Source organism: Carcharhinus amblyrhynchos, chromosome 2, assembly GCF_965287045.1.
Source record: "Carcharhinus amblyrhynchos chromosome 2, sCarAmb.v2.hapA, whole genome shotgun sequence".
Classification (NCBI taxonomy): Eukaryota; Metazoa; Chordata; class Chondrichthyes; order Carcharhiniformes; family Carcharhinidae; genus Carcharhinus; species Carcharhinus amblyrhynchos.
In genome coordinates, this window is record NC_137325.1 from 115263699 (window position 1) to 115291387 (window position 27689).

The following is a 27689-nucleotide window of genomic DNA, read 5'->3' on the forward strand; positions in this document are numbered from 1 at the left end:
CTTAATCTTACCCGCCAAGGCCTTCTCATGACCCCTTCCTCAACTCTGTTCTAAACCACCCCCCCTTTATCCTGAGGCTGTGCCCTCTAGTCCTACTGTCCTTTCTGAGCGGGAAGAGCCTCTCCACCTCTATCCTATCCATCCCATTCAACATCTTATATGTTTCAATGAGATCTCCCCTCATTCTTCTAAACTCTAACGAGCACAAGCCTAGTTTATTCAGCCTCTCCTCATAGTTCAACCCCCTCAACTCCGGAATCAACCTAGCAAACCTCCTCTGCACTCCCTCCAAGGCCAAAATATCCTTGCATAAGTGCGGCGACCAAAACTGCACACAGTACTCCAGCTGCGGCCTCACCAGTGCCCTATACAGCTGCAGCAAGACCTCCCTACTTTTATATTCAATCCCCCTCGCTATGAAGGCCAGCATCCCATTCGCCTTCCTGACCACCTGCTGCATCTGCAAGCTGGGTTTTTGCGACTCATGCACAAGGACCCCGAGGTCCCTCTGCACCGTCGCATGCTGCAATTTTTCGCCACGTAAGTAATAGTCCTTCCTACCATTATTCCTACCAAAGTGGACAACCTCACATTTGCCAACATTAAATTCCATTTGCCAGTTCCTGGCCCATTTGCCCAGCCTATCTAGATCCTTCTGCAGACTCTCCACACCCTCCGCACAATTTGCCGTTCCACCAATCTTGGTGTCATCAGCAAATTTCAACACCATACACTCTGTTCCCTCCTCCAGATCATCTATATAAATGGTGAATTGCTGAGGCCCCAGCACCAACCCCTGGGGCACTCCACTAGTCACCAACCGCCAATCCGAATAGCACCCATTGACCCCCACTCTCTGCCTCCTATTTGACAGCCAATCCCCTATCCACGCTAACACCCTACTCCCAACTCCATGCCCCCTGACCTTCTGCAATAACCTCTTGTGAGGCACCTTGTCAAACGCCTTCTGAAAATCAAGAACGACCACATCCACCGGCTCTCCTCTATCCACCGCCCTAGACACATCCTCATAGAACTCCAATAAGTTCATCAGACACGACTTCCCCTTAGCGAAACCGTGCTGCGTCTGCTCTATCAAACAATTCTCCTCAAGATGCCTCGCTATTTTCTCCTTGATCACGGATTCTAACATTTTTCCTACAACAGACGTTAAACTAACCGGCCTATAATTCCCCGCCTTTTGCCTGCCACCCTTCTTAAACAACGGCGTAACATTAGCCGTTTTCCAATCTTCTGGCACTTCCCCGGAATCCAGCGACGTTTGGAAAATAATCACCAAGGCATCCACTATCACCTCCGCCATTTCCTTCAGAATCCTTGGATGCATTCCATCCGGTCCTGGGGACTTGTCCACAATCAGTCCCTCCAGTCTGTCAAGCACCGCCTCTCTAGTAACAATAATGTCATTCAGGCCCTCCACTCCTACCATCTTTCCATCGCTAACACCCGACAAATTATTCACGTCCTCCTCCGTGAAGACCGAAACAAAAAAGTTATTCAGGGCCTCAGCCATTACCCCATCCCCTACCACTAAGTCCCCCCTCTCATCCTCTAAGGGTCCAACGTTCACCCTAGCCAGCCTCTTCCTTTTTATGTATTTATAAAAACTCTTGCTATCCTTTTTTATATTAAGTGCTAGCCCAGCTTCATAGTTTATCCTACCCTTCTTTATCGACTTCTTTGTCATTCTTTGTTGACATTTAAACCTCTCCCAATCCTCTTCTCACCCACTACTCTTAGCTACTCTAAACGCATCCGCTTTTAATTTAACACTTTCCTTCACCTCCTTATCCTGTCTAAAAGCTTTTTAAAAGACAAAATTGTACCTGCCTCCACTACTACCTTGTTCCAGCTTGTTCTAGACACTCACCACTCTCTGTATGAAAAAATTGCCCCTCTGGACACTTTTATATCTCTCCCCTCTCACCTTAAACTTACACCCCTAGTTTTAGACTCCCCTACCTTTGGGAAAAGATATTGACTATCGAGCTAATCTATGCTCCTCATTATTTTATAGACCTCTATAAGATCACCCCTCAGTTTTCTATGCTCCAGAGAAAAAAGTCCCAACCTATCCAGCCTCTCCTTATAACTCAAACCATCAAGTCCTGATAGCATCCCTGTAAAGATTTTCTGTACTCTTTCTCATTTAATAGTACATTTTCTATAATAGGGTGACCAGAACTGTACACAAACTCCAAGTATGGCCTTACCAATGTCTTATACAATTTCAACAAGTCTTCCTCATTTTTGTATTCAATGCTCAATGTTTCTCCTCAACTCTGCTTTAAATTTGTTAACATTTACCCTAAAAGTATGATCTCTCATCCTGGAGTGTCCCATAAGAGTTGGCACCCGCTCCACATCATCTTGTAACCCTCACTTTGTTCTCCTCTCATTTTTCTAAATTCCAGAGAGTATTGGCCTAAACTGTTCAATCTCTTTTCATATGACAAACCCCTCATACCTGGAATCAATCTCGTGAATCTCCTCTGAACTGCCTCCAATGCCACTACGTCTTTCCTCAAATAAGGGGATCAAAACTGTGCACAATACTCCAGGTGCACTGCACTTTGGGGTGCTTCCTGGATGCTTCCTCTAGTCCCCATCCAGATTCTAACTTCATGCCCCCTTCTTTTTTCATCCTCATTGCCCCAGTAACCACTAGGTACAGAACACATGAGCCATATAATAACACAGGTAAAGTCTTTTTTTAGTTCTTGAGCACTTGAATCAACCATTCAAAATCCATTTTGTAAAGAATCGTTCCTCTTACCAAATCTTAAAACTGGTAATCAAACTGGAAAAAACTGCAATCCACTTAACATTGCCTATTTGTTTATTTGGACCAATATTAGAAAATAAAAATGATTTTCAAAGAAAAGTAAATGTATTACAAGTTCATAAAACTTTCAGTCAAACAAAGCCAGCAGTCTCCTATCTGACAAAATAAATGCATAGTCAATGTTTCAAACCGCATAGTTGACACAGCTGCCAGTTGGACTCTTTACGAATGTGTGGCTGAGCTCTAAGACTCACTAAGGGGGTGTTTTTACAGCTTTGAATAGCACTGACAATGCAGCACCCTTCTCCCAAGGTTCTTGAACTGACTTAACTGGTATGGTTCCCACTGCCTTCAAGAACTCACCCACCTCCATGAAATTAGCAATGTAAGGGAAATTTGTGTTTGGAGCAAGCATTTAAATAGCAAACCTGATGTCACATTTACTGAGTGTTGGGCCATAACCTGCTTTATTTCCTGAGCAAGGGAAAGTGACAGGTGTTGAGAATAGGAGAGTGAGTATGAAATGGTAGCCCCATACGCCTCCCAATCCTCCTGACAGAAATGTATTTAGCATTGGGTGACATAAATTCATCCCAGAAAGTCCAAGAATTATTATGGCACAGAAGAAGGCCATTCAGCTCATTGAATCCATGCTGACTCTCAATTCAGTTGGGCTTACTCCACTACTCGAACCCCCAGCACAAAGTATTTCCCTCAAGTACCTATCCAATCCATCTTTTCTTTCACCATCCCTGTAGCTAGAAAGTTCCTGATTACCACTTCTGTCAACAAGATACCATTCCTGACGGCATAATTACCGCTCTCTTTCTTTTCCCATTGCCCACACGATTGAAATTGAAATGTAAAGTTCCAATTATGTACACAGAAGACATATTCAATCTTGTGGCAAGGGAAGGTTTTCAGTGGCGAAGCCTACTGTCAGCTGACAAAGCTGCAACTAATGGTGGGCTGTAAATAAGTCTCCTGGTTGAACAAGGAGGCTTTACTTCATGGCCGCAAATTTCCTGCCCAACTCCACTGGCATTAACATAAGGCTTGAGATCACAAACATGGCACAGGTGTTTTTGAAAATTAGATCTCACTTGTAAATAATTTGCATTAGATTTGTTTCACTTTATTTACATGAGTGTCATTGTTATTTGTTGAGACTAGCTTAACCAGAGAGCTAAATGAACTGGCATGTCTTGTGGTTGGCACACATTGTTGGTGACAGGGAGTTAGGGACATTTCCTTTAATGTGGAAGAAACAATGTTGCATTTCCTTCACTTCTTATTGAATGTTCATGTTAGTGTTCAGTGTTGTACTCTCTGGGACATGGCTGGACTTTCAGACTCAGCTGCCTTTCCCTTCTATGCATCGTAAAGGACATTGTCCAAGATCAAACCTGGCAGGGATAATTGAATTGTTGTAGGTGAACTCAAAGTCCTGTAAAGACCTGCCAAAGAACAGCCTGAGTGGGACACACATTTGGACAGTCCTGACATCACCTTTATAGGTCTTGACTGACTGTTGCCACCTCTCCTATCTCACCTCCCCCCCCTCAATCCCCACACACCACAAACAGAATGTCATGTCTTCCAACTTCACTCCTGCATGCCCACCTAGCAAGGCAATTTTATGGTGGTGTCAGGAACAGAAATGTAGGCCAGGATTTTCTGGTCCCGTAGAATGGGCTTTTGACTGACTTGCCAAATCTCCCGTGGCAGAACAATCCACCCCCCCCAACCCTTCTCACACCCCCTTCTCAATATTTTACTGTTTTTCCCTCACCCTTTACGAAAACCTTTGTCTTTTTGGGCTCTTAGGTGTTCTGACCCTCCCTGTCTTATTACCAATGTATCAATGAAATATCTTTTTATCGTTTTTATTTTTGTAGATGTTTTCATTTTTTATTAATTTTGACTTTCTGACTCTTCTTTCTAAGATTTTAGATTTCTCTTTGTTTAGACATTCATTTTATTTTGCTAATTGCCTCTAGATTTGGTCTTATGCCTCTATTTCCCCGTCGAATCCAAACTTTAACATACTTTCTTATTGCACAATACTGGCTTTATAGTCTCCCATCTCCCATTAAGTATCCCCTATTGCTGATTTACAAATCTGTTTGCCTGTTTTTCCTTTCAATCAATCTGGACAAAGTCCCACTCAACTTGCTATCATTTTTATTTTCCTCCCTTCTTACATTCAATCTAATTACATTCTGCTTGCTGCTTGCCAGATGTTCCCCAGCTTTTATAATCCTCATTTTCTCTATTTCATTGCCTAGAACCATGCATCATAGTCCTGTCCATAGTTGAGTAATGTTGTTGTCTCTGGCTGCGTGGAGCTCTAACTCCACAGGTGATTTCTTTGATGCATTGAAGGCAAAGAGTCATTGGTGATAAAGATATGGACTGAACACTCCATTTTATTCCACCCATTAACTTATTCTCGCAGCATTTTTCACATTACATTTTTTTATTCATTTGTGGGACATCAGACTCTCCTGCCTGGCCAGCATTTATTGTCCATCCCTAGTTGCCCTTGTTCAGAGGGCAGTTGAGGGCCTCATTGCTGTGGCTCTGGAGCCACATGTAGGCCAAACCAGGTGAGGACTGCAGATTTCCTTCCCTAAAGGACATTAGTGAAGTAGATGGGTTTTTCCGACAATCAGCAATGGTTTCATGGTTAGCAGTTGATTCCTAATTCCAGATTTTTTTTTATTGATTTCAAATATCATCATCTGCCGTAGCGGGACTTGATCTTGGGTTCCCAGAACATTAGTTGAGTTTCTGCATTGAATGTCTAGTGATAATACCACTAGGCCATTGCCTTCCCCTGGACTACACAAACTTTCTCCTAATATCAAGAAAGTACCGTGCACAGAAAATCATTTTTAAAGACTTATAAGCATCATGCAATTGTTTCAGCACTGGTGCGGGTACTCTGAATTCCACACTGCCATGAGAAGTAGATTGTCATGGCCTTTTACAGAAATGATATTCACAGGCGCACAATTAAAAAAGGACATTGTTGGATTATTATGGGCTGCAGGCCTACTGCATATAGACATTTATGTAGTGCAAACGAAGGCAGTTCATTAAGGTGGAACTATCAGATTTGTTAAACTGATCATTATTTGATTGTGAGAGGCTTCTATGTGCATTTTCAGTCATTTTGTCTGTAAAAAGAGTATTCTCTTAACAGTTTACTTGGGCCATTGGACATAAAAGTTATGTAAATTAAGAAGACAACGTAAAACTGAGAAACCTTTTGCTGCTTTTTCCTTAATTTCAAGGTACATAAACAGAGGACATTTCACAACTTTTTCCTAAAAACTTTCATTTATTTTATTTTTTAAATTCACTTTCAGGATGTATGTGTTGCCTGCTAGGCCAGCAGTTATTGCCCATCCCTAGTTTCCCTTGAGAAGATGGTGGTGAGCTGCCTTCTTGCAATCCTTGTGCTGTAGATACACCCACAGTGATGTTAGGAAGAAAATTTCAGAATTTTGACCCAGCGGCAGTAAAGAAATGGCCATATATTTCCAAGTCAGGATGGTGAGTGGCTTGGAGGGGAACCTCCAGGTCGTGGGGTGTTCCATGCATCTGCTGCTCTTGTCCCTTAGGTGATAGCGGTCATATGTTTGGAAGGTGCTGCCTAAGGAGCGTTGGCGAGCTCCTGCTGTGCATCTTGTAGGTGGTACACACTACTACTTCTGTTAATCAGTGGTGAAGTGATTGAAAGTTTGAGGAAGGGAGCTGCATCATCCTGGATTGTGTCCAGCTTCTTGAGTGTTGTTGGAGCTGCACCCATCTGGTCATGTGGAGAGTATTCTGTCATATTCCTGAGAATTTATGCGGTCCGTTAACATTGCTAAGTATTGATTTGAGATACATAATTTTTTCTTAAATTCCTTTTGTCACTGGTTTTGGTGGGCAGCTCCAGGAGGTGGGTTTCCCTCTAGTATTTTCATCGATGTCCATCCTTCATGTATTGGCCTTAACAATGAAGTCCTACAATTGTGAAAAGTGTCATGTCAAGGGAAGACCCTGGTTTAGGCAAACAGAAAACTCCCTGTATGGATTTCTCAGTAATTTTTTGGAGACATTTAAACTGGGTGATGGGTTTCTATTTGTCAGACATGTGAAGTCATTAAGATTAAGTATTTCAGTTGAAGGAATATCAACACTGCTAAAACTGTTCACGACTTGCTCATTTTTAAGTACTCTTGACCAATGCAGCGAGTCCCTATTCAATACAATGGTATGCTATTCACCTGCAGTTTTTCTGCCTGAACTTATACAAATTGAGTGTCAATTTCCCTGCATTGTCCACTAATAGAATTCAACTCCACATTTCTTTTATGGGCAATGACCTTGAAAAGACACATTGATCTCCTTTGTAGCTGGAATAGTTATGAAAACAAGGTTTTTTTTTCAGTGTATTGTACAACATTGAAATGTTGGAGATTATTTCCTTCTAATTTAAGCTGCAGAAATCCAATTCCTATTTGTGTTACTGTGATGATGTCACACAAAATATTCTTCATTGTTGAAGGGCCCCTCAGCCAGTTAGTCACCCCAGCTCTGCAGCAGCTCCGCCAAGGGTCATTTCTGTTCCACGTTCATTCCATTCCTGATCACAATCCCTCCATCCCCATCTTCTTCTTCCCAACCTTACTCCTGAAAATTTCCAATTCCAGAAATTGGGAGGTATGTATAATGGATAGTTGGTCTGATGTGGCCTATTTTACACTGTGGTCTGAAGTCAAAAATATTCCCACTATCTCTGTTATTAAAAGTTGGCTTTCTCACCTCAGTGCTGTCTCATGTTCAACTGCTTGTGAGACAGAATTGGACCAGCAGCCAGGAGAATTTGTCTCCTGAAACCACACAAGACAATCTTAACAACGACAACACCTCCATGATTTAAAAAATAATAACTATGCTCAATGCATGTTTTGTTTTCATTTTTTTTGGTATTTATTACCTTTCTTTCTCACTAGAAGTTTATTTTATTAGAAGATAAGGGTGCATTGGAGTAACCATCTATTGCAGCATATAAGTTGACCGTTGAAGGCTCAAAATCCTCCCAAAAAAAAGGATCAGCTTAAATACCAAGTATAAAATGTGAACTGTCAACATAGGTCAGATGGTCACCATTTTGTAAGGTGAAAAAAAACACGACACCAATAATATAGGTAGGGTAGGGGAGTCCAAAACTCGGTGACATAGGTTTAAGGTGAGGGGGAAAGATTTAAAAAGGAACTGAGGGGCAACTTTTTCACACAGAGGGTGGTGTGTATATGGAATGAGCTGCCAGAGGAGACAGTGGAGGTGGGTACAATTACAACATTTAAAAGACATTTGGACAGATACATGGATAGGAAAGGTTTAGAGGGATATGGGCCAAACACAGGCAAATGGGACTACTTCAGTTCAGGAAACCTGGTTGGCGTGAACAAGTTGGGCCCACAGGCCTGTTTCTGTGTTGAATGTCTCTATGCCTCTAATTCAAATTAAATCAACATGACACACTTTACTGAATGAATTGACTCTACAGGGTGCATTTAAGCCACAATCAAAACCTTTCAAAGACTGTAAAATTAAGTTGTCTTTAGCATTCAATGCAAAGTCTTCATGGAATGTATTCTAAGTCACTTTGGTTATAGCATTGTTTGTAAGGATCCCACACTGAATCAGATTTGATACATTTGTTTTCAGAATCATCTCTCCATGACAAAATCATTTTCCTCTCCATCCATTAAACTGCATATTCCACTTTTGTGAAGGATCTGATGGCAGCTTGTGCACTAATGGTATGCCATGCCTTGATAATAAAACCATACTAAACATCCAAGAACACATAATTCCATTCTTTGCAAAAGTGTTTCCTCCTTCAACTATCCCCCATGCCAATCAATATGAACCTAATCTTTGAATAGCTTGTTGAGGAACGCATCTGAATGCTGAACAATGAATGTTAGAGTTACCCCCTCCAACACCCCCTTCCCCCCATCACCTCCCCACCTTCGGTATAACTGCAATGTGAGTATTATTTCTGTGCAGGCACCTGTTAACCTGATTGGTTACATGGGATCAGAACAGGTCTCACTCTAATAATATGTGCTCTTGCATAGGCCTATTCCACACATTATCAATCTGCAACTTCAGTCTATTCACAGCCATCCACCTGTTATCACAGGTGTGCACAAAAACCCAGCACAGTTTTACTTTTCATAGCTTTTATCGCCGTAGGTTTTAATTTTATTTCATTAGCCATACAGTTAATTTCATCTTATCGTAGAATCAAAGAAAGAATCATAGAAACCCGACAATCTAGAAGGAGGCCATTCGGTCCATTAAGTCCGTACCGACAATAATCCCATCCCAGACCCTATCCCTACAACCCCACACATTTACCCCGCTGATCCCTCTAATCTACCCGTCCCAGAACACTAAGGGGCAGTTTAGCATGGCCAATCAATCTGACCTGGTCTCTGTCCTGTGGTTTTCACTACAACTGTTCTCAAACTGTCCCACTCCATAATTGTTTGGCATTTCAAAATTCATGGACATTTCATCCAATATTGCTAATGTTGTTGTCAGATGGTGAGTCGCTAGAAATTGATAATTTTGGTATCAAGATTTTTCGTTTGCTTTTGAGCAATCTTGTTCTTAGAATCATAGAATTGCGACAGTGCAGAAGGAAGCCATTCGGCCCAAAGAGTCTGCACTGACAAAAATCCTACCCAGTCCCTATTCCTGTAACCCCACATATTTACCCTGCTATAATCCCCCTGACATTAAGGAGCAATTTATCTTGACCAATCAACCTAAACCAGACATCTTTGGAGTGTGGGAGGAAACTGGATCACCTGGAGGAAACCCATGCAGACACAGGGAGAATGTCTGTGTGGAGTTTGTACAATCGCCTGAGGCCGGAATTGAACCTGGGCCCCTGGGCTGTGAGGCAGCAGTGCTAACCATTGTACCACTGTGCCATCCACTTCTTCTGCCTTAACACGAGACATTATCATCGAGTTAAGCGGCTACACCAACATGGACATGATGGGCCAAATGGCCTCCTTCTGCGCTGTAACTTTTCAATGGTTTCCATGGTGCCTAGAGTTGTTACTCTAAAATGTTTGCTAGACTCGGGATTTCTTTTGGCCCACCTAAGTTCATGTACACCAATACATTTCTGGTGACGATGTAACCATTCTAACAATTTTTGAAGTTCCATTCCAATCAATGCTTCTGAAGCTCAGGTCAGTGACTGCTCCCTGTGCTCATGGTACATATGGTCATGGGAATCTTCTTCAGGGCAGATTCATTCTTCCATCTTGCATCAGTTTTTTCACTGTCACCAAATTCCCTCACTACAGCACCATTATTTGATGCATTAGCAAACGCTACAACTTTCAGCTTTAGACCAGCTTTGTACTACTTTCTTCTGGAGGACCCATTTCTGTTCATCAGTCACCACATCTGTTCTCTTTGGGCATGTGTTAAACTCCTGTGCAGCTTCACAAAACAGCGACTGCCTGACCCCCTGCACCGTATGCAATATCATGCAGTATCCATCCCCAAATGAATGCAGAGGTCAGGCTGATTAGAGGTTGCTGAAGGGATGTGTTTGTTGTGAGTAATAACTATTGACCATTAGATCAAGGATCTGCATGTTCTTACAGTTCTGTAAATCTTTCAGCTGCTCTTGCAAGGTTCTCATTCTGCTGCAGACTTGATGCCTGCTGTAAGCAATGTTCTCTTTTCACACTCTATTTGCCAATAGCACAGATTGATCTCCTACTGTTCATTTTAAAGATTTGTTCTGCTCTAATTAATTTAATATTTATGTTTTTTATAATGTTTATGTTTGTTCATTTTCTTTCCTTGTTTTTGTTTCGAACCAACAAAATTCCGGATCTGAACTCCAATCAATTTCTTCAGGAAAGGGGGTGGAATCAATTTAAAATCAATTGGATGCAGAGAACCTACTGCCTTGTATGTGCTCTCATCACCATTTCCCTTCCCCCACCACTGCTCCAATGGATTATGTTGAGGAAGAGTTGTGGGGAGAAAGCGGGAAAGTGGAACTGAGCCACTTCAGATCTCATTGAATGGCGGGGCAGGCTTGAAGGGCTAGATGGCCTACTCCTGCTCCTATTTCTTATGTTCTTACGTTCTTATGAAGTTCAACAAGTGCCAGCACATTGTGCCAGAAGGCCTAATCCTGTGCTGTATTGTTCTTTGTTCTTTGTTTCAAACAGTCTAGCCAGCTGCCTCCTTTCTTTGCCTTTTACCCCTGATTCACCCACATGGTGGAATGACTTTAATCAGACAATTAAAGTTGGCCTATTGGAATACAAAAGCCCTAATTAAGGGGCTAATAGACAGGCCAATCAGGGAGACTTTACTTTATACATAACCGGGAGTGTCGGTTCCTCTGGCACTCACAAAGGAGGACTGCTGGCTGACAGCACTCTGTATGCTGCTGTTGGAACTGTAAATAAAGGGAATTCTGTTGAGGGGACTTCTGCCTCCGTGAACTTATTACACCTGGAGATCGCACAAGTGGGCTATGTTGGTTCCTGGGGCAACAGCAGTACTATTTCTGATACTGTTGGATGATGTAGGGTCTATAATAGGCCCACGTTCTGCCTCAGAGCCATGTCCTTTTAGAGTACCTTGATTCTCAAGACTTTTCTGTAACCTATAAGTGTTTCCATCTCTTCAGGACAGTGATGGATGCTTTTTTGCTGATGGAAGTCTGCCAAGAGATTGTCCTACATGAATCGTGAACCCTGTCCCATTGTTTAATTAGGCAATGGCAGAAGTCACATCCTGACCCTCCTCCAATGACAAGTGGAAAATCCTGGCCAAAAACTTAGATGAGTCAAAACTTTTTCCATTTAAATGATAATAAGACGAATTTATCCTGTTCTGTTCGCAACAGAAACCTCAAACCATGAATTGAATTTTATCCCCCATCCCCACTTTACTGACTGGTCACAGTGCCAAGGTTCTGGGTTCAATTTCAGCCTCGGGTCACTGCCTGTGTGGCATTTGCACTTTGTCCCCGTGTCTACACGGGTTTCTTCAGGGTGTTCCGTTTTCTCCCACAGTTCAAAGATGTGCAGGTTATGTTGATTGGCCATGCTAAATTAATCCTAGTGTTGGGGGATTAGCAGGGTGAATGAGGGTTAGGGGAATAAGATCTGGCGGGGGGGGAGTGTGGTCAGTGTAGACTCAGTGGCCTCCTTTGGTATTGTAGGGATTCTATGATTCTATGTCCTCCTCGCCACTCCATTATTGGAGACAGAGCCATTAGAGAACCATTGATTTCTGCCATTAGAACCTCCCACTCTGGATATATCCTCATTCCTTGTGTATTTCTCTCACCACTTTTGGAAGCATCCTCGAGAACCATCTCTTTGACCAAATCTTCAGTTGTTCCTTCTTAATCATCTCTGCTGCCCACTCAGTGTCTGGTATATTCCCTTCATCCAGGCCACTTTCTGTAAAATGCCTTAGTACTTTGGCAAAGGGAATTGGCATTAATTGTTGTTTTTAAACTGTGTCTATTTATTGACTAGGAATTACTATACTCCATGCTAATATTTTATATATTCTGAATTATCTTCAGGTTTACATATGAGATCGCACCAGTGTTTGTCCTGTTGGAATACATCACCCTGAAGAAAATGAGAGAAATGATTGGTTGGCCAGGAGGATGTGGAGATGGAATATTCTCACCTGGTACACGATTCTTAAAGGTTTCTCTGGGACTCTGAGTTCTTTGGTGGAGTTGAATTAAGAATGACGTCCAAGAAATCATATGCCGCCAGTCACCATGTTAAAAAAGAGAAACAGGGTTTTGCTTTTATACAACCAGTACCTTTCAAACCACAGCACACAACAGAATAGGTAGAAATCAAGATTAAATGGTTTCGAGTCAGAATTCTGAAGAAGAGGCATATTGGACTTGAAGCATTAATTTTGTTTCTTTCCCCACAGACATTGCCTGATCTAATGATCTATTGCAGATCTCCATCATCCGCAAAATTTGGCAAAACCTTTTTAAACAACAAAATATTCAGTCCAAGAATTTCCTTGTAACTTTATTGACATTAGAGCTATTGAAAATTTAATCATTTGTGCTGTTTTCAATTTTCTTATTCATGGGATGTGGGTGTCATTGGCAAGGCCAACATTTACTGCCCATCCCTGAATTCCCCTGAACTGTGTGGTTTGCTGGAACACTTCAGAGGGCAAGTAAGCGTCAACTGTGCATCTGGAGCCATATGTAAGCCAGACCAGGTAAGGATGGCAGATTTCCTTCCTAAAGCACATTGGCTTTTAACATCACTCAATAATGGTCATCATTAGGCCTTTAGTTCCAAGTTTTTATTGAAATTAAATTTCACTGTCTGCCATGGTGGGGTTCTAACCCAAAGCATTACCCTGGGTCTCTAGACAACTAGTGCAGTGACAATACAACACTGTCTCCCCTTAAATTACATCCACTTCAATGGAGTTACATTAACTCATTAACATTAGCCGTGGCCCTACACAAAAGATCAGAGAACAGGAACTCCTGTTCTACATGGGGATAGTTTTATGCCCAAAATGCAGCACTACCAGAAGTCACTAGTCCGCATTCTGGCTGTTCACACCCCACCACTGCTGCCAGCAAAAATGGAGAATTTGATGCACAGCCAAGACTCCGTTCAGTGCAGCAGAGTGGGAGAATCCAGATGTGGGCGAAGTTGGAAGATCCCGGCCCAGTATGTCCGGTATATTAAAACAATGTTTGGTTGGGTAATGTAAAAAATTATTCTTACAGAGACTTGGAGGTGATTTTTTAGCCCACATCTGTTGTCAAAGAACAGCACCACTGGCGGAAAATCCAGAGAGAATCAGGAAACGCAATTCTCTACTAAGATATCGTTTTTCTCTATTTTCCCTAATCCTCGCCGATGCCATCACAAGGTTCACGACCCACAAAGGGAGAGAACCTCATTTTAATGTCATATTGGTGAGATTTGCGACTGCTTTTTTAAAACTAAATTCAGTTGAGGGATCCCCGGGCGGCAGAGGTAAGTATAGCCCCTGTGGGGAGAGGAAGAAGCCCTGACAGTGCCCTGACACTGCTCCATGGCACAGATTGACACATTTAGATGTCTCACAACACCAGGTTAAAGTCTAACAGGTTTATTCGGTACCTGACGAAGGAGCAGCAAGCGCTCCAAAAGCTAGTGGTGTTTGCTGCCAAATAAACCTGTTTGGATTTTGTAAGACTTCTTATTGTGTTTATCCCAGTCCAACGCCGGCATCTCTACATTGGCACTGCCAGTGGCAATGCCGGGCATAGTGCGAGAGGCTGGTCCTCATTAAAGCCCCCTTGAGGCAGGGGTTTCCAGTTATGTGTAGTGGGGGGTGGGGAAGTAATCAGTGAGGCAGAAACCTGCAGGCATGGGGGAGCAGGCAATAACTCCATGGTGATCTGGGGGTGAGCCCCCAAAGATTGTACGGAGGGGAGCACATTTTTCCTCCACAGGGGCTATTTCATTGTAAAAATGACACCCTGATCTCTGTGCAGCATATTTTGCTGAAACTATCAGGCCCCATGCTATGAGAATGACAGCAGAAAACCTCGCTCACTCATTTTTGTCAGATTCAAGATCCGGAGAGAAAACTGGTCTGTGCAGCTGGAAAGCTACATGTCGGTTTTGACTCTCTTCCTGACACTTTAAAAAATATGTCAGGATTCTGCCTCTTACCTACATTTTCAAGATCATTGAGAACTTTCTGTGGCATCAGAACTTGTTCAGTGAGAAAGAAGAAAAGCTTCCACAATGTCATTTTCTTAAACATGCTGCATGCGCATTATTTCTGCTTTCATTACTTCACGTTTTAATTTTACTGACTAATATAAATATTCCCAATTGTCCCATCAAAATGCAGAAACCAGCAAATTACTTATGAAAATAGCGAAACAATTCTATAGAAAATCTTATGTAGTCAGGTTCAATGACGCTTAACCATTTTATTGAAGAAACTTTTACAAATGCTCCAGTTACTTTCACTGTTGCACTGTTGGATTCTATGTTGTTGGGAGTAATTTGAAGCCAAATCACAAGTCATTCAAACACCCCCAGGAACATGTTTTCAGTTCGAATGGTAGATTGACCATTTGATGAAAGTGGACTGTGCCATCTTGTTGGGAAGGGGTGCCACGAGAGGCTGTCTCGCTTCTATATCATTGAACCTGATTATAACCTGTACCTCCCCATGGGGTGGCATGGTGTAGTGCTATTGTTGCTGCGCTAATAATCCAGAGACCCAGGGTAATGCTCCAGGATCAAATTCCATCATGGCAGATAGTGAAATTTGATTTCAATAAAAATTTGGAATTAAAAGTCTAATGATGACCGTGAAGCCATAATCAATTGTTGTTAAAAACTCATCTGGTTTTATTAATGTCCTTTTGGGAAGGAAATTTGCTGTCCTTTCCTGATTTGGCCTACATGAGACTCCAGAGACACTCTCAACTGCCCTCCATGGGCAACTAGGGATAGGCAATAATTGCTGGCCAGCTAGGGTCGCCCATTTCCCATGAGCTAAATTTAAAAATTCAGTGTAATGAGTGGATTTTGAATGAGTAAATACCTTTCTTATGACCTAGGAGCATATGCACATACAAATTAGGAATAGTATGCCGCTTGAGCCTGCTCTGTCATTTTTATAGAATCCTGCAGTGCAGAAGGAGACCATTCGGTCCATCGAGTCAAAGCCAACTCTCCAACATTTTACCCAGGCCCACCTCCCCATCTATCCCCATTAATTCCTCTAACTTACACATCTCAAGACATCGAGCTGCACATCTTTAGACTGTGGGAGAAACTCATACAGACACGGGGAGAACATGCAAACAGTTACCCAAGCCTAGTATCAAACCCAGGTCCCTGGTGCGATGAGGCAGTAGTGCTAACCACTGTGCATCCATGCCGCCCCATTCAATAAAATCATGCTTATCTGATTTTAACTTCAACTTTACAATCCTGCCTACCCTCAATAACCTTTCACCTCCTTGCTTATCAAGATTCGATTTACTTCTGCCCTTAAAGATATTTAAGGACCTTGCCTCAAATGTTATTAGCATATCTCCTACTAAGCATATTTCCTATTGGCCAGTCAGACTTATCGAGGACCCAAATCACTTACTCATCACATCCAGTTGATGAGGCAGTGGCAGGGCTCTGTTGGGTTGAGGAGATGGCAAAAGTGGCAGTGCTACAAGTGGATAGTTAATTTTTAGAAGGAACTATTTTTAGTTTTATTATAGCTGCCTGTAATTCAGTTCAAAGGAATCTTCATAATTGCAATCTGTACCCTAAAGGTACTGGCACTGCTATTGCCAACTATAAATAACACCGAGTGTTTTTTTTAGACTGATCCATCTGAAATCAGGTCAAGGAGAGTGAGAAGACTATTTACTTTGGCTTCATTTTATAAGAAGGCAGCAAGTGCCAATGGCAGCACTAGGAGCAGGTGCCACCTCTGATCAAGCATCCAGAAGCCAACTGTTTGTAATCCCATGGCAACTGCCCGGTAGTCGCAGGGAAGGCAGTTGGCCTATCTAAGCAGGGGCATGTGGGGAGGGGGGGTGTTCAGTTTAGCCTGTGGAATAAGTTGTAGGGGATGTTATTTGGGTAGGGGGATGGTGTGACCTCAATGACTGGGTGAATTAGGCTTATGACAAGTTTGGCTTTCTTATATAGTCTTTTGTGTTGTGCCCAACCCACCTGGAAACAACCCAATGGACTTCTGGAATCTCAGACAAGCCTCATTATGTATTCATGACCAAGATCCCACACATTCATAAGATACACTAACACCTGAGCTGCAGAGAAAACATTGCTTGATTGACAGATTTGACTCTCTGATTTCTGTTGCCAATTGCACAATGTTTACTTACACAGGTTTAAGAGGTTTGAAAAGGTGCATTGTCAGCTCTTGAAATTCTAACAGGGCTGATGAATTAATTTGCCCTGTAGAAAAAAATGAGGTTTTTGTTTAGAAATTGGGAAGTTAACAATGAGTGTCTGTCCTTTAAAAACTTGTTTTTTGATATATTGTACTAAGGGCCTGATTTCATTTTCATTCTAAGTGCTGAATCTGGGTGTAATCTGACTTAGAAATCTGCTTCTATGCACCCAGCCATCTGCAGTCCCATTCATGCTGTGGGCGGGGCTTAGCGCGGCCGAAATGATCAGAACTCTTAACGGCGCATGTGCAGTTGGAAAAAAATTTGAAAAGGCGTGCCTGTGTCAGCTTGCTTCTGGACTGCAGAAAGCAGAGAAATTGGCCCGGGAGCGAAAAGCAGGAGTGATGGTGCACACGCTTATCCATCATCCCCCACTACCCACACATATCACTGTCCACTTACCCACCCCCTCACTACCCACACATATCACTGTCCACTTACCCACCCCCTCACTACCCACACACATCACTGTCCCCCTTATCCACCACCCCCGCAACCTAGACCTATCGCCACCCCCGCCCCCCTTCCCTCCCCACTGATCGCCCTCAGGATGGCAGCGGACTCCCCTGCTGCATCCACCAGAGATCCATCTGCCCCCTCCCCCTCTACCAGTGAGCGATCGGGCCTCCCTCCCCCTCCTGAGCTACATCTTACCTGCCTCCCTCCTCCCCTCCCAACACAACAATCTGGCCTCACTCCACTCCCCCCAGAGAATGGTCTGGCCTCACTCCCGCTCCCCTCCAGAGGAACATCTGACCCACTTCCTCCTCCACCACCCCCCCACCCCCCATTATTAGACAACGATGAGCCCTCCTCCCCCACAACTAGACAATGGTTGGCCCTCTCGACCCTCCCCGCGAGAGATACATCTGACCCGCCCCCTCCTTCCCCCCAGCCAGATAATGATCTAACCTTACTCCCCTCCCTCCCTCCCCACAACCAGAGAATGATCTGACCTGCCTCCCTCCTCCACCTCCCACCACTGATCTGAGTCAGAGAGTCATCGGAAACACTGAACGCACTCTTCAGAAGCTGGACCGCCCGATTCAGACTTTTATTCAGCAGGTCCATTATGGCGCAGTTCTTGATTGGCAAACATGATGGTAAAGGAGGAAATGCTGATAAAGTTGGGCCGGCAGTTCGTTAGTTCAATTTAAATGCAAGCAAATGCATTTAAATCGCCGATGTGCCCATTTTGGGCATGAAGCAGACCACTGTCATTCTCAGGTTTCAGTAAAGTGGCAATCTGCACAGACGTGGGTGTGGATCGCGATAATGGCCCCTCACCTGACCGAAAACGGTCACGAGGCAATGGTAAAATAGGGCCCCAAGGCTCAAACATGCAGGCAGCCATTATTGAATGAGTTTTATTTCAACCTCCCCAGTAGAAAGGACAATATAACAAAATGCTCAGATCTTGCAATATAATACACTCCCTCCCCACCTGAAGAAAAATAACTTCTATATTAAAAGGTGAAATGGTATGTGGATGAAATGTCTCAAACTAATCAACATCAGTAATATCTGAAATTTGACAGGCCGGATGACATACTTGTTTTCATAGTAGTGTCAACACACCTAAAATGTATATTAGTCCAAAATTACCAGAGTAATCTGCCTGTAAAATAAATTCCCTTAACACCACTTTTAAGAAATACCTTTGTTTGAAAAAAATTAAGAAAAAAATGATTTTACGCCCTCTTCCTTTCTAAATGCTGTCAATTAACCTATCTAACTTCATTCTTTTTGTGCCTGGGCACCTCTTTCCTTTTCCATTGGTTTGATTCTGTTTTTTCAACATTTCTGAGTGTGTCAAACCTGAAATTTTCCCAGTTGGTGGATTCTTCAATACCGGCAAACATTTAGGCCGGAACTTTCTGGCTGTTCGTGCTGGCAGGAATGGCCTGTCTTGTCAATGCCTCACTCCCATCGTAGGCTTCCTAGAGATGAGTGGTGCATTCAACGGGAAACCCCGTTTACAGGCGGGACCAGTTGGTCCTACTGCTGGCCAATGGCAGGCTGCTTTCGCCACCACGAAGCATGCAGCTGGTTCCACAGAAAATCCCTCCCCCAGTTTTTTGGGGGCTTTCAGTTGCTTTCTGATTTTCATTCATTACCCGTAGGAGAAATTTGGAGCGCAAGTCTTCTCATGCTCTCTCTTTGTTTGATTTTCTCTTCAAGCAAATGATCTATACGACACTGACAAAATTTCTCTCCTATCTTCATTAGATACGTAAGTGTGTCTTTACAAAAGCTCCAATCACATACTTCACCTTATCACCTCAGCATTTTTCTTCCTTGATCTTTTCTCTTCCTTGATCTTCTACCCAGCTCTGAACTCCCTAGTTTTCAATAAATTCCAAGCCTAGTGTATCATGACTCATCTTCACTTTGTCTTACTCTTCTCTTACTGACATTAGGCTTAAGCAAACAAATGTCCTCTGAGCATGTTTAAACCCTAAGTCATAAGGTGATTAAAAAGATAAAGGAAAAGGCAGCATAGTCCCAGATGACCATTGGCCACTTTCCCCTTTGTGGGGGTGAGTTGATGATAGCGATTTAATCTGAGGGTCAGCGCACCTCAGGTGAGGGGCAAGGTTGAGAAGGCAGAGCCTTCACTAGTGTTCAGTTATAGTGTTCTGTGGGTTAATCTTTAAGCAAACAGAAAATTTTCTAGCCTCGGGAAACATGGGAATTAGTACCTAGCTTATCACCTAGTAAATCTGTCTGCAAAGACTCGGCAATCATATAAACATACGAATTAGGAGCAAGAATAGGCCATTCAGCCCCTTTAGCCTGATAATTCAATCTGATTGTGGCTTATCTGATTGTGACCTCAACCCTACATTGCTGCCTACCCCCACAACCTTTCACCCTCTTGTTAATCAAGAATCTATGATGCACTGCCATAAAAATATTCAAAACTCTGTTTTCCCACTGACTTTTAAGGAAGAGAATCCAGAGATCCACAGATATCTCCTCATGAAATCTTATATCTGCACACTTCTTTATACAGCATTACTTTAGGCTGGCTGATATGGTGTATTAGAGTGTTTTTGAATCCATTCTTCAGGACTATTTCAAACTCTTCTGATTTATGACCTGTCAGACTTTAACCTAGTGTTGTGAGACTTCTTACTATATTCTGATTTAAACTGTGGACTATTATCTGACACCAACACAGCTGGAAACCCATAAATTGTGAACAAACTTCACAAAACCCCAACTGTTTTGGAGCATGTGGCATTGGGCATTGACTTAGCATTCATTCACTTGCTATAAAAGGAGTCTACAGCTGGACTCCAAAAGTATCTGTTTGCTTCAGGCAGTCGACCCTTCTTAGTAAGACCTGAGAGTTCCAGGACCCCAGTTGTCAGCTGAGGTTGGAACTAGTTGGAGAACGTGTCACATATATTCCAGCCAGTTCCAGGGATGGTGGAATAAAAAAGCTCACCAAAGACAAATTTGAATCTATTTTTGGGAGGCCTGGTGGTGCATGAAATGACCTATTCCCCATAAAATCCTCAGCTCCCCTACCCCAATGATGATCAGAACCAACCCAGCCACTGTATGTTAATCTTGCTGCCAGATGGAGTGGTCCAATATTATCCAGCCTGGATTTGGTGAGTAGCCTTGGGATTCCTGTTTGGTGAATTACAGCTCACTGGCCCAATGTAAATGTGGCAGTGACCTCAAAAGCAAAGGCATGGACAATCGACTGTCACACTCCAGAGAACAGCTGAAAGTAGGTATTGAGATAGAACCTGACATTGTTTCTTTATGTTGATATTCCATTCAACATTCGTTATTCTTATTTTTCATATCGATATCGGCTTGTAGCTAATGATGAAGAAAATTGACAGTTACATTTGGCATAACATGAGCTGTCAGTTTCCAGAGTATAGAATGAGACTAAGTATAAGGCAGAAAATCTCGAGGAGTGGACATATAAAATTAGCTGGTGTAAAGAAAAGAACAATCCAAGCATTAGTATAACTCATATTGTTATCCATAAAATAAGTGGTGAAAAAATGATGCCAACAAGACACAGGACAAGATAGTCTTGATAACTCCAAGAAACATGAACTGTTTTATCAAGACAGCATTAGCCACTTGGGACAGGCGATTCCAAAGAGCAAAATGGTGGAAACAGTGTTCGCATCAAATCTGAGGCAAGCTGCTGCTGACATTTTCTGTAAATGCAGTAAATGAATTATCCTGACAGTTTGTCAGCAAGAATTGTTAGTCTCTAAAAGATTTATAATGGAAACTGATGAGTATGTCATATTCTTTTTCAGGTGGAGCCATATCGAATATGTACGCCTTGCTAATTGCCCGCTACAAGCTGTTTCCTGAAGTTAAAGAGAAAGGAATGGCTGCTATTCCCAAACTGATTGCCTTCACGTCGGAACACGTACGGCTTTTACTGTTTCATATTCTCGTTGTCTTAATAGATATCTACAATATATACTACACTGGGGGCCCCTTATACCATCCCATCCATGTCACAATCCATAATCCAAAAACTATCCATTGTTACTGTTTTCTATTAAGCAATTCCTGATAATTATTTAGGGAATAGATTGTTGCCTGCATGAACAGTTCCCTCAGCAAACTGTCATCTGGATTATACAGTACAGCTAGCTATCTTCCTGCTGCAGCCTAAAACAATACTTTTCCAATGCCTATATTTAATTAAATCATTGAGATACAAAAGGGTCCAGAAGGGCAATTTTTTCACACAGAGGGTGGTGAATATCTGGAACAAGCTGCCAGAGATGATAGTAGAGGTGGATATAATTTTGTCTTTTAAAAAGCATTTAGACAGTTACATGGGTACTGGGTATAAAAGGGTAATGCGGGCAATTGGAACTAGTTTAGTGATTTTAAAAAGAGGGCAGCATGGACAAATTGGGCCAAAGGGCTGTTTCCATGCTGTAAACTTCTATGACTCTATGACATTAATTTAACTAATTTTTTTATTTAGCCCCATCACAAGATAATAACCAACCAACATTAGAGTTAATACATTAGCTTCCTTTAATAGAAAGAAATTAATTTATTTAATAACCCAATCACGGTTCCAATGAGCAATTAAGAATCAGATAGCAATAAAATCACTAACCTTATGCCCACTTCCACTAAAAAGCCCATTCGTACATTCAGAGAAATAGATACACACAAAACAACACGAGATATTTCAACAGGAGCTTGTCTCATCAATGCTGGAATTAATTTTAAAATTACTCCTTCACTGAGGGTGCCAGTGAGGAAGCTGTTCATGGACTCACTAGGGGTGAATCTTTAGTAGAGGTTCGTAGTGGGTGAAACGTCTTTAGTTCGCACTGAGACCATAATGCATCTGTTGGTTGGAGATAATGTACGTGGGGTCCTTGAGCTGCCATATCAGTTGTTCCAGCTCCAACTGACACAAGTCAGAGAAGGAAGGGCATGAAGAAATTCAGGAAGAAAAGTGCTGGCAGCTGCATCATTCATTAAGCATGAAAATTCTTGGAGTTGATGAGGGACATGGTTAATGAGAGTACAATCAATTCAGATTCACAGATGAATTATGCTAAGTGATAGTGATGGCCAATTTTGACATCACTCTCATAGGACATTACTGACTTATTCAGATACTTGGGAGCTGGCAATATGCAGACTTATCCCAGTGGTGGTACGTGGATCAGCTACTCCCAAGCATTGATCGAACTGGTGTGTACAGTGTCACTGGCTGGGCCCCTGGTTTTTGTGATACTGAAAGTACCTACAACTCTATGGATACATCTTGGGGACATAGGGACAGGGGTAGGCCATTCAGCCCCTCAAGCCTGTTCTACCATTTAATAAGATCATGGCTGATCTGTGGGATAACTCAATATACCTGCCTTTGGCCCGTATCTCTTAAAACCTTTACTTAACAAAACATTATCCATCTCAGATTTAAATTCGGGATTTTACAGCTTCGCTTGCCCCGAAACCGTAAAGTCCTGCCCGAGGTCAATAGACCTTTCCGTGGTTCACCACTCGCCCAGTTCCCATGATGGGCTGGACAGTAAAATTCCAGTGAAAGGGAGCAGCTGATCTAGTGCCTCTCTGCTCTCCTCTCCCAATCCCACTTCCCCAATGTTGTGAGATTTCAGGGTTCCAAAATGTCTCATGTCTTTCAGTCTCTGGAGTTATGCCACGTAATTTGTCAGTCAAGGAAGCAAGAAGCTGTGGTATGGCCATTCTTGCCCAGACCCAGTCTCCAGCTCTCAGCAGTCGTGGTGGGCAGAGGTTCCACCCTGGCACAGTAAAATTCAAGCTTAAATATCTAAGTAGGACATAGAACATTGAACACTACAGCACAAACAGGCCCTTCGGCCCGCAAGTTGCATCGATCACATCTATACCTACCAAGCCATAGAACTATTTGTAATTCCCAATCCCATTAGATCCCATATACTCATCCAGAAGTCTTTTAAAAGACCCCAGCGAGTTCACCTCTACCACCACTGACAGCAGCCGATTCCACTCACTCACCACCCTCTGAGTGAAAAACTTACCCCTAACATCACTTCTGTACTTGCTTCCCAGCACCTTAAACCTGTGTCCTCTCGTAGCGACCATTTCAGCCCTGGGAAATAGCCTCCGAGAATCCACCCTATCTGTCTATAAGTAATTAAAAGTCCTGGGTTAAATTTGACTGGGGTTCTCCAAATCATTTGCTCTAACCTTGTCTTTGAGGAAACAGTGAAGAAATGAAGTACAAAGCCTCTGACGTAATTTGTCCAGTACGTAGATTGATATTCTGAAAAGTGGATAATCAGATGAACTCCTTGGAAATTCAGCGCCCAAACCATGCTTAATCAGATAAATATATATGGCAGCAAATCAGAAGCAGGCAATTTAAAGTTTTTTAATTAATGGCATAAACAGGTTTGCATCAATCACTGCAATGAACTTACTGTGAAAATCTCCCAGCCACCGCACTCACCTGTGTGGGTACACTGAGGGAGAACTTATTTATTTCTCCCTAAACTTACCATTGAAATAGGTCATTGCCAATTTATTCCTGCCTATCTCATATCTACAGTTAAAAAAAGACTTAACATGCAGAGGAAAATGTGGACCTCAGTCAAAGATTTTAATCTACTATTGCCGTTCTCTTCAGTAATGCAAGCCTTACTAATCTTGAGATTTGTTGCATGTTTTTATAACTATTTGTTCCTCCTATTTTTTTGTGAGGAACAGTTGGTACAAAAGCCAATGTTCAAGTCCCACCTCAGGGATTGTTGCCCATGAAAAGGGTGTTCACGTTGCAGTTCATCAAGCTGTTGTTCCGTATGCAGAACACTCTTGACACTCCACACCTTCTCCAAGGGGAAGGAAGAGTGTGAAGATATGCAAAACCTTGGATAGTGGGGGCAATTCTCCCAAAAGAATTCTAAATGTTGAATTTGCGTTGACTTTTTCAGTGGGAGTTCAGAGAGGAATCTCCCACACTCTGTGCAGTGCTGACTGCACCAATGTAAATTACATTGGAAATCAGAGGGCAGGGCCTATTCCCATCCGGGTGGCTGGCAGTATATCGCTGAGTGGGCCACTGCACATACGTCAATCTGTCAGCACTGAGACTGGCACATGAGTGATGGTCCAAGTCTGCCAGCTTCCCGATTGCTGGCCAGTTCGATCACTGGTGAGTCCCGCAACCCCTGTGAGCTCTGCATTGCCGATCCTCTGTCCGCACAATGGCCAGATCGCTAATCGCTGGCCCCCAAAGTAAGCCCAGGCACAGCCCCGATCCCTCCCCACCCGCAGCCCGCCTCGATCATTCCTCCCCTTCGACCCCAATTTCCCGATTTCAACTCCCCTCCCTCCCCCAACCAGCAGTGCTGACACCTATCCCCTGCAGGTCCGACCCCCATCCCTGCAGGCTGCATCAGCCCCTTCCACCCTGATGGCCAACCCTGATCGCTTGCCTCCCTCCCTCTGCTCGCGATCCCAAAATGCAGAGCAGCAGTGGGACCCCTCACCCACACCAATTGCCCCCAAAGCCCCCACCCCATTAGGCCTTACTCCATTAGGCCCTGCCTCTTGGCACTGCCCTACGCCTGATGGGCAGTGCCAAGGTGTCCCCTGAGTGTTGGCACTTTGCCCCATTGGCAGTGCCAGAGGACCCAGGCAGGCACTGCCAAGGCTCCAATGCCCAGGGTGCATCCCCCTAGCGCCCAACCCTCTAGGGGGCCCAATTGCCTCCCCCACCCCCTTCACTCCAGCAGGGTTGGGCTGTCAGCTTCCCGTTAGTGGGGAGCTACAGTAATCCCTATTGGAGTGAAGTACTCCCGGCAGAATTCAGGCCTGCTACTGATGTTTAAATTGTATTGAAATGCCGTCTTGAATACCTAATGCAATTCCACGTCTATTACTGGCACACAGCTAATGGCACTGGAAATCCGACACTGGGAAACTCACTTGAGGCTGGACGCCCAGTGGAAATCATGCTTAAATTTCCCAGCCCATCAAGGTAAAATATCAGCGCAGCGGGATGCGAGGATTGTATTTTGGATACAATGCCCCCTGATGTTGAAAAGTCTCAAGTTAAACCCAAAGAACGGTCACTTGGGAAAGTATCAAAGGAGCTCAAAAGTTACAAATCCATATCTTTAATAGAAGAGAACAGGAAGGATAAAAATAACCCTGAACAATTATACAATTAACCTTATCGCTGTCATGTGTAGTAACGAGAATCCTATTGATATTATTCTGTGTGTTGATGCTTACAGAGTCATTTTTCAATAAAGAAAGCAGCAGCAGCTCTGGGGATTGGGACAGATGGAGTGGTTCTGATCAAGTGTGATGTCAGGTAGGTTACATTATACATTGCCTGCAGAGTTTTCCACTCCTCAAACAGTGAGAGCCTGTTTTTGCTTTCAACCAAATGAGAGGCCTCTGCTGTTCCACAATCTGCATGTTTATTTGCTCAAAGCTCTGACTATACAGTACATTCACCATGACATCTCTGCACAAACCGATCTACACAGCCATGCCTCAAGCTCAACCTTTGATACCCTAAATCCTAAAACCATTACTGTGTATTGTCCCAGTAAGTCCCTCACCTCCTCGCCCTTAACTTCAAGGGAACAAGGCAGTATTTCAACAAAGAGCATGCATGGGTAGGCCAAGGTGAGGTACTCTTCAGAGAGTCAGTGCAGACACGAGGGCCAAACAGTAAAGCTATAATATCCCAGTCTCACATAGCTATCTATGCCCTGGGTTTATCTGCCTTGCCTGATAGGCCTCTTACATTGAAATAAATGCAGTTTAATCTGGACTTCCCTTGCTCACTGCTCTGCTTTTGCCTGATCTGTCTGCTACTAGGATTACTGAATTGCCTTTACTATTTAATGTGCTCTCTTTAACTTCTGTGCTGTCCTCAACCTACTCTTCTGTCTCCCTACTGCTTTAGGTCTCACCCCCTGCCAGACTAGTGGCTCTGGCAAATCTTCCCACCAAGATATTGGACCCCTTCAGTTCAGGTGTAACCCGTCAAAGAACAAAGAAAATTATAGCACAGGAACAGGCCCTTCAGCCCTCCAAGCCTGCACCGACTATGCTGTCCGACTGAAGTAAAACCCTCTACCCTTCCGGGGATCATATCCCTTTATTCCCATCCTATTCATGTATTTATCAAGGTGCCCCTTAAAAGTCACTACCATATCCACTTCCACTACCTTCCCTGGCAACAAGTCCCAGGCACCCACCACCTTCTGTGTAAAAAATCTGCCTGGTATATCTCCTTTAAACCTTGCCCCTCGCACCTTTAAGCTGAGTCCCCTAGTAATTGATTCTTCCACTCTGGGAAAAAGCTTCTGACTATCCACTCTGTCCATGCCTCTCAAATTCTTGTAGATTTCTATCAGGTTGCCCCTCAACCTTTGTCGTTCCAGTGAGAACAAACCAAGTTTCTCCAATCTCTCCTTAAAGCTAATGCTCTCCATATACCAGGCAACGTCCTGGTAAATCTTTTCTGTACTCTCTCTAAAGCCTCCACATCCTTCTGGTAGTGTGGCAACCAGAATTGAACACTACATTCCAAGTCCTTCTTGAACATGTCATCCCTGCCCCAGAAGGGATCCCAATGGTCCACAAATCTAAATCTCTGCCCCCTCCACCAGCTCTCAACCCACGCATTTATTGGCCTAATCTTCCTATTCCTACTCTCACTGGCACATGGCACCGGCAGTAGTCCAGAAGTTATTACCCTCGGGATCCTGCACTTTAGTCTTCTGCCTAACCCTTTTCCTACCTAATCATTGGTGCCAATGTGTACAATGATCTTTGGCAGCTCACCGTCCCCCTTAAGAATGCCCTGCAACCACTCAGGGACATTCTTGACCCTAGCACCAGTGAGGCAACACGCCATCCTGAAGTCTCGATCACAGCCACAGAAACACCTAAATGTGCCTCTAACTAGTGAGTCCCCTATTACTAGTGATCACTTGCTCTTTGCCCAATCCTGCTCTATAACAGAACCAGTTATGGTGCCATAGGTCTGGCTGCTGCTGGTATTTTCAACAGTATCCAAAACGGTATACCTATTTGAAAGGAGAATAGCCACAGGAGACTCCTGCCTTACCTGCCTGCCCCTCCTGGTAGTCACCCATCTACCTGACTGAACCTGTGGTGTGACTGCCTCCCTGTAACTAGTGTCTACCACACTTTCTGCCCCCTGAACGCTCAGCAATGCGACCACCTGCCGCTCCAACCAAACAATGTGGTTGTGAGGAGTTGCAGCTGGACACACTTCTTGCAGACAAAGCTTTTTCAGTGCAACCTATTATT

At 43.4% G+C, this 27689-nt stretch overlaps 1 protein-coding gene across 1 annotated transcript in view; it reads left to right on the forward strand.

Moving 5' to 3' along the window:
* Window positions 1-27689, forward strand: part of LOC145357883 (glutamate decarboxylase 2-like) — a 126897-nt gene that overhangs the window by 58327 nt on the left and 40881 nt on the right. The window contains exons 6-8 of the mRNA XM_080211444.1: window positions 12459-12571; window positions 21161-21276; window positions 25631-25710. Coding sequence (XP_080067570.1) covers window positions 12459-12571; window positions 21161-21276; window positions 25631-25710 — 309 coding nt within the window. The remainder of the gene's footprint in view (window positions 1-12458; window positions 12572-21160; window positions 21277-25630; window positions 25711-27689) is intronic.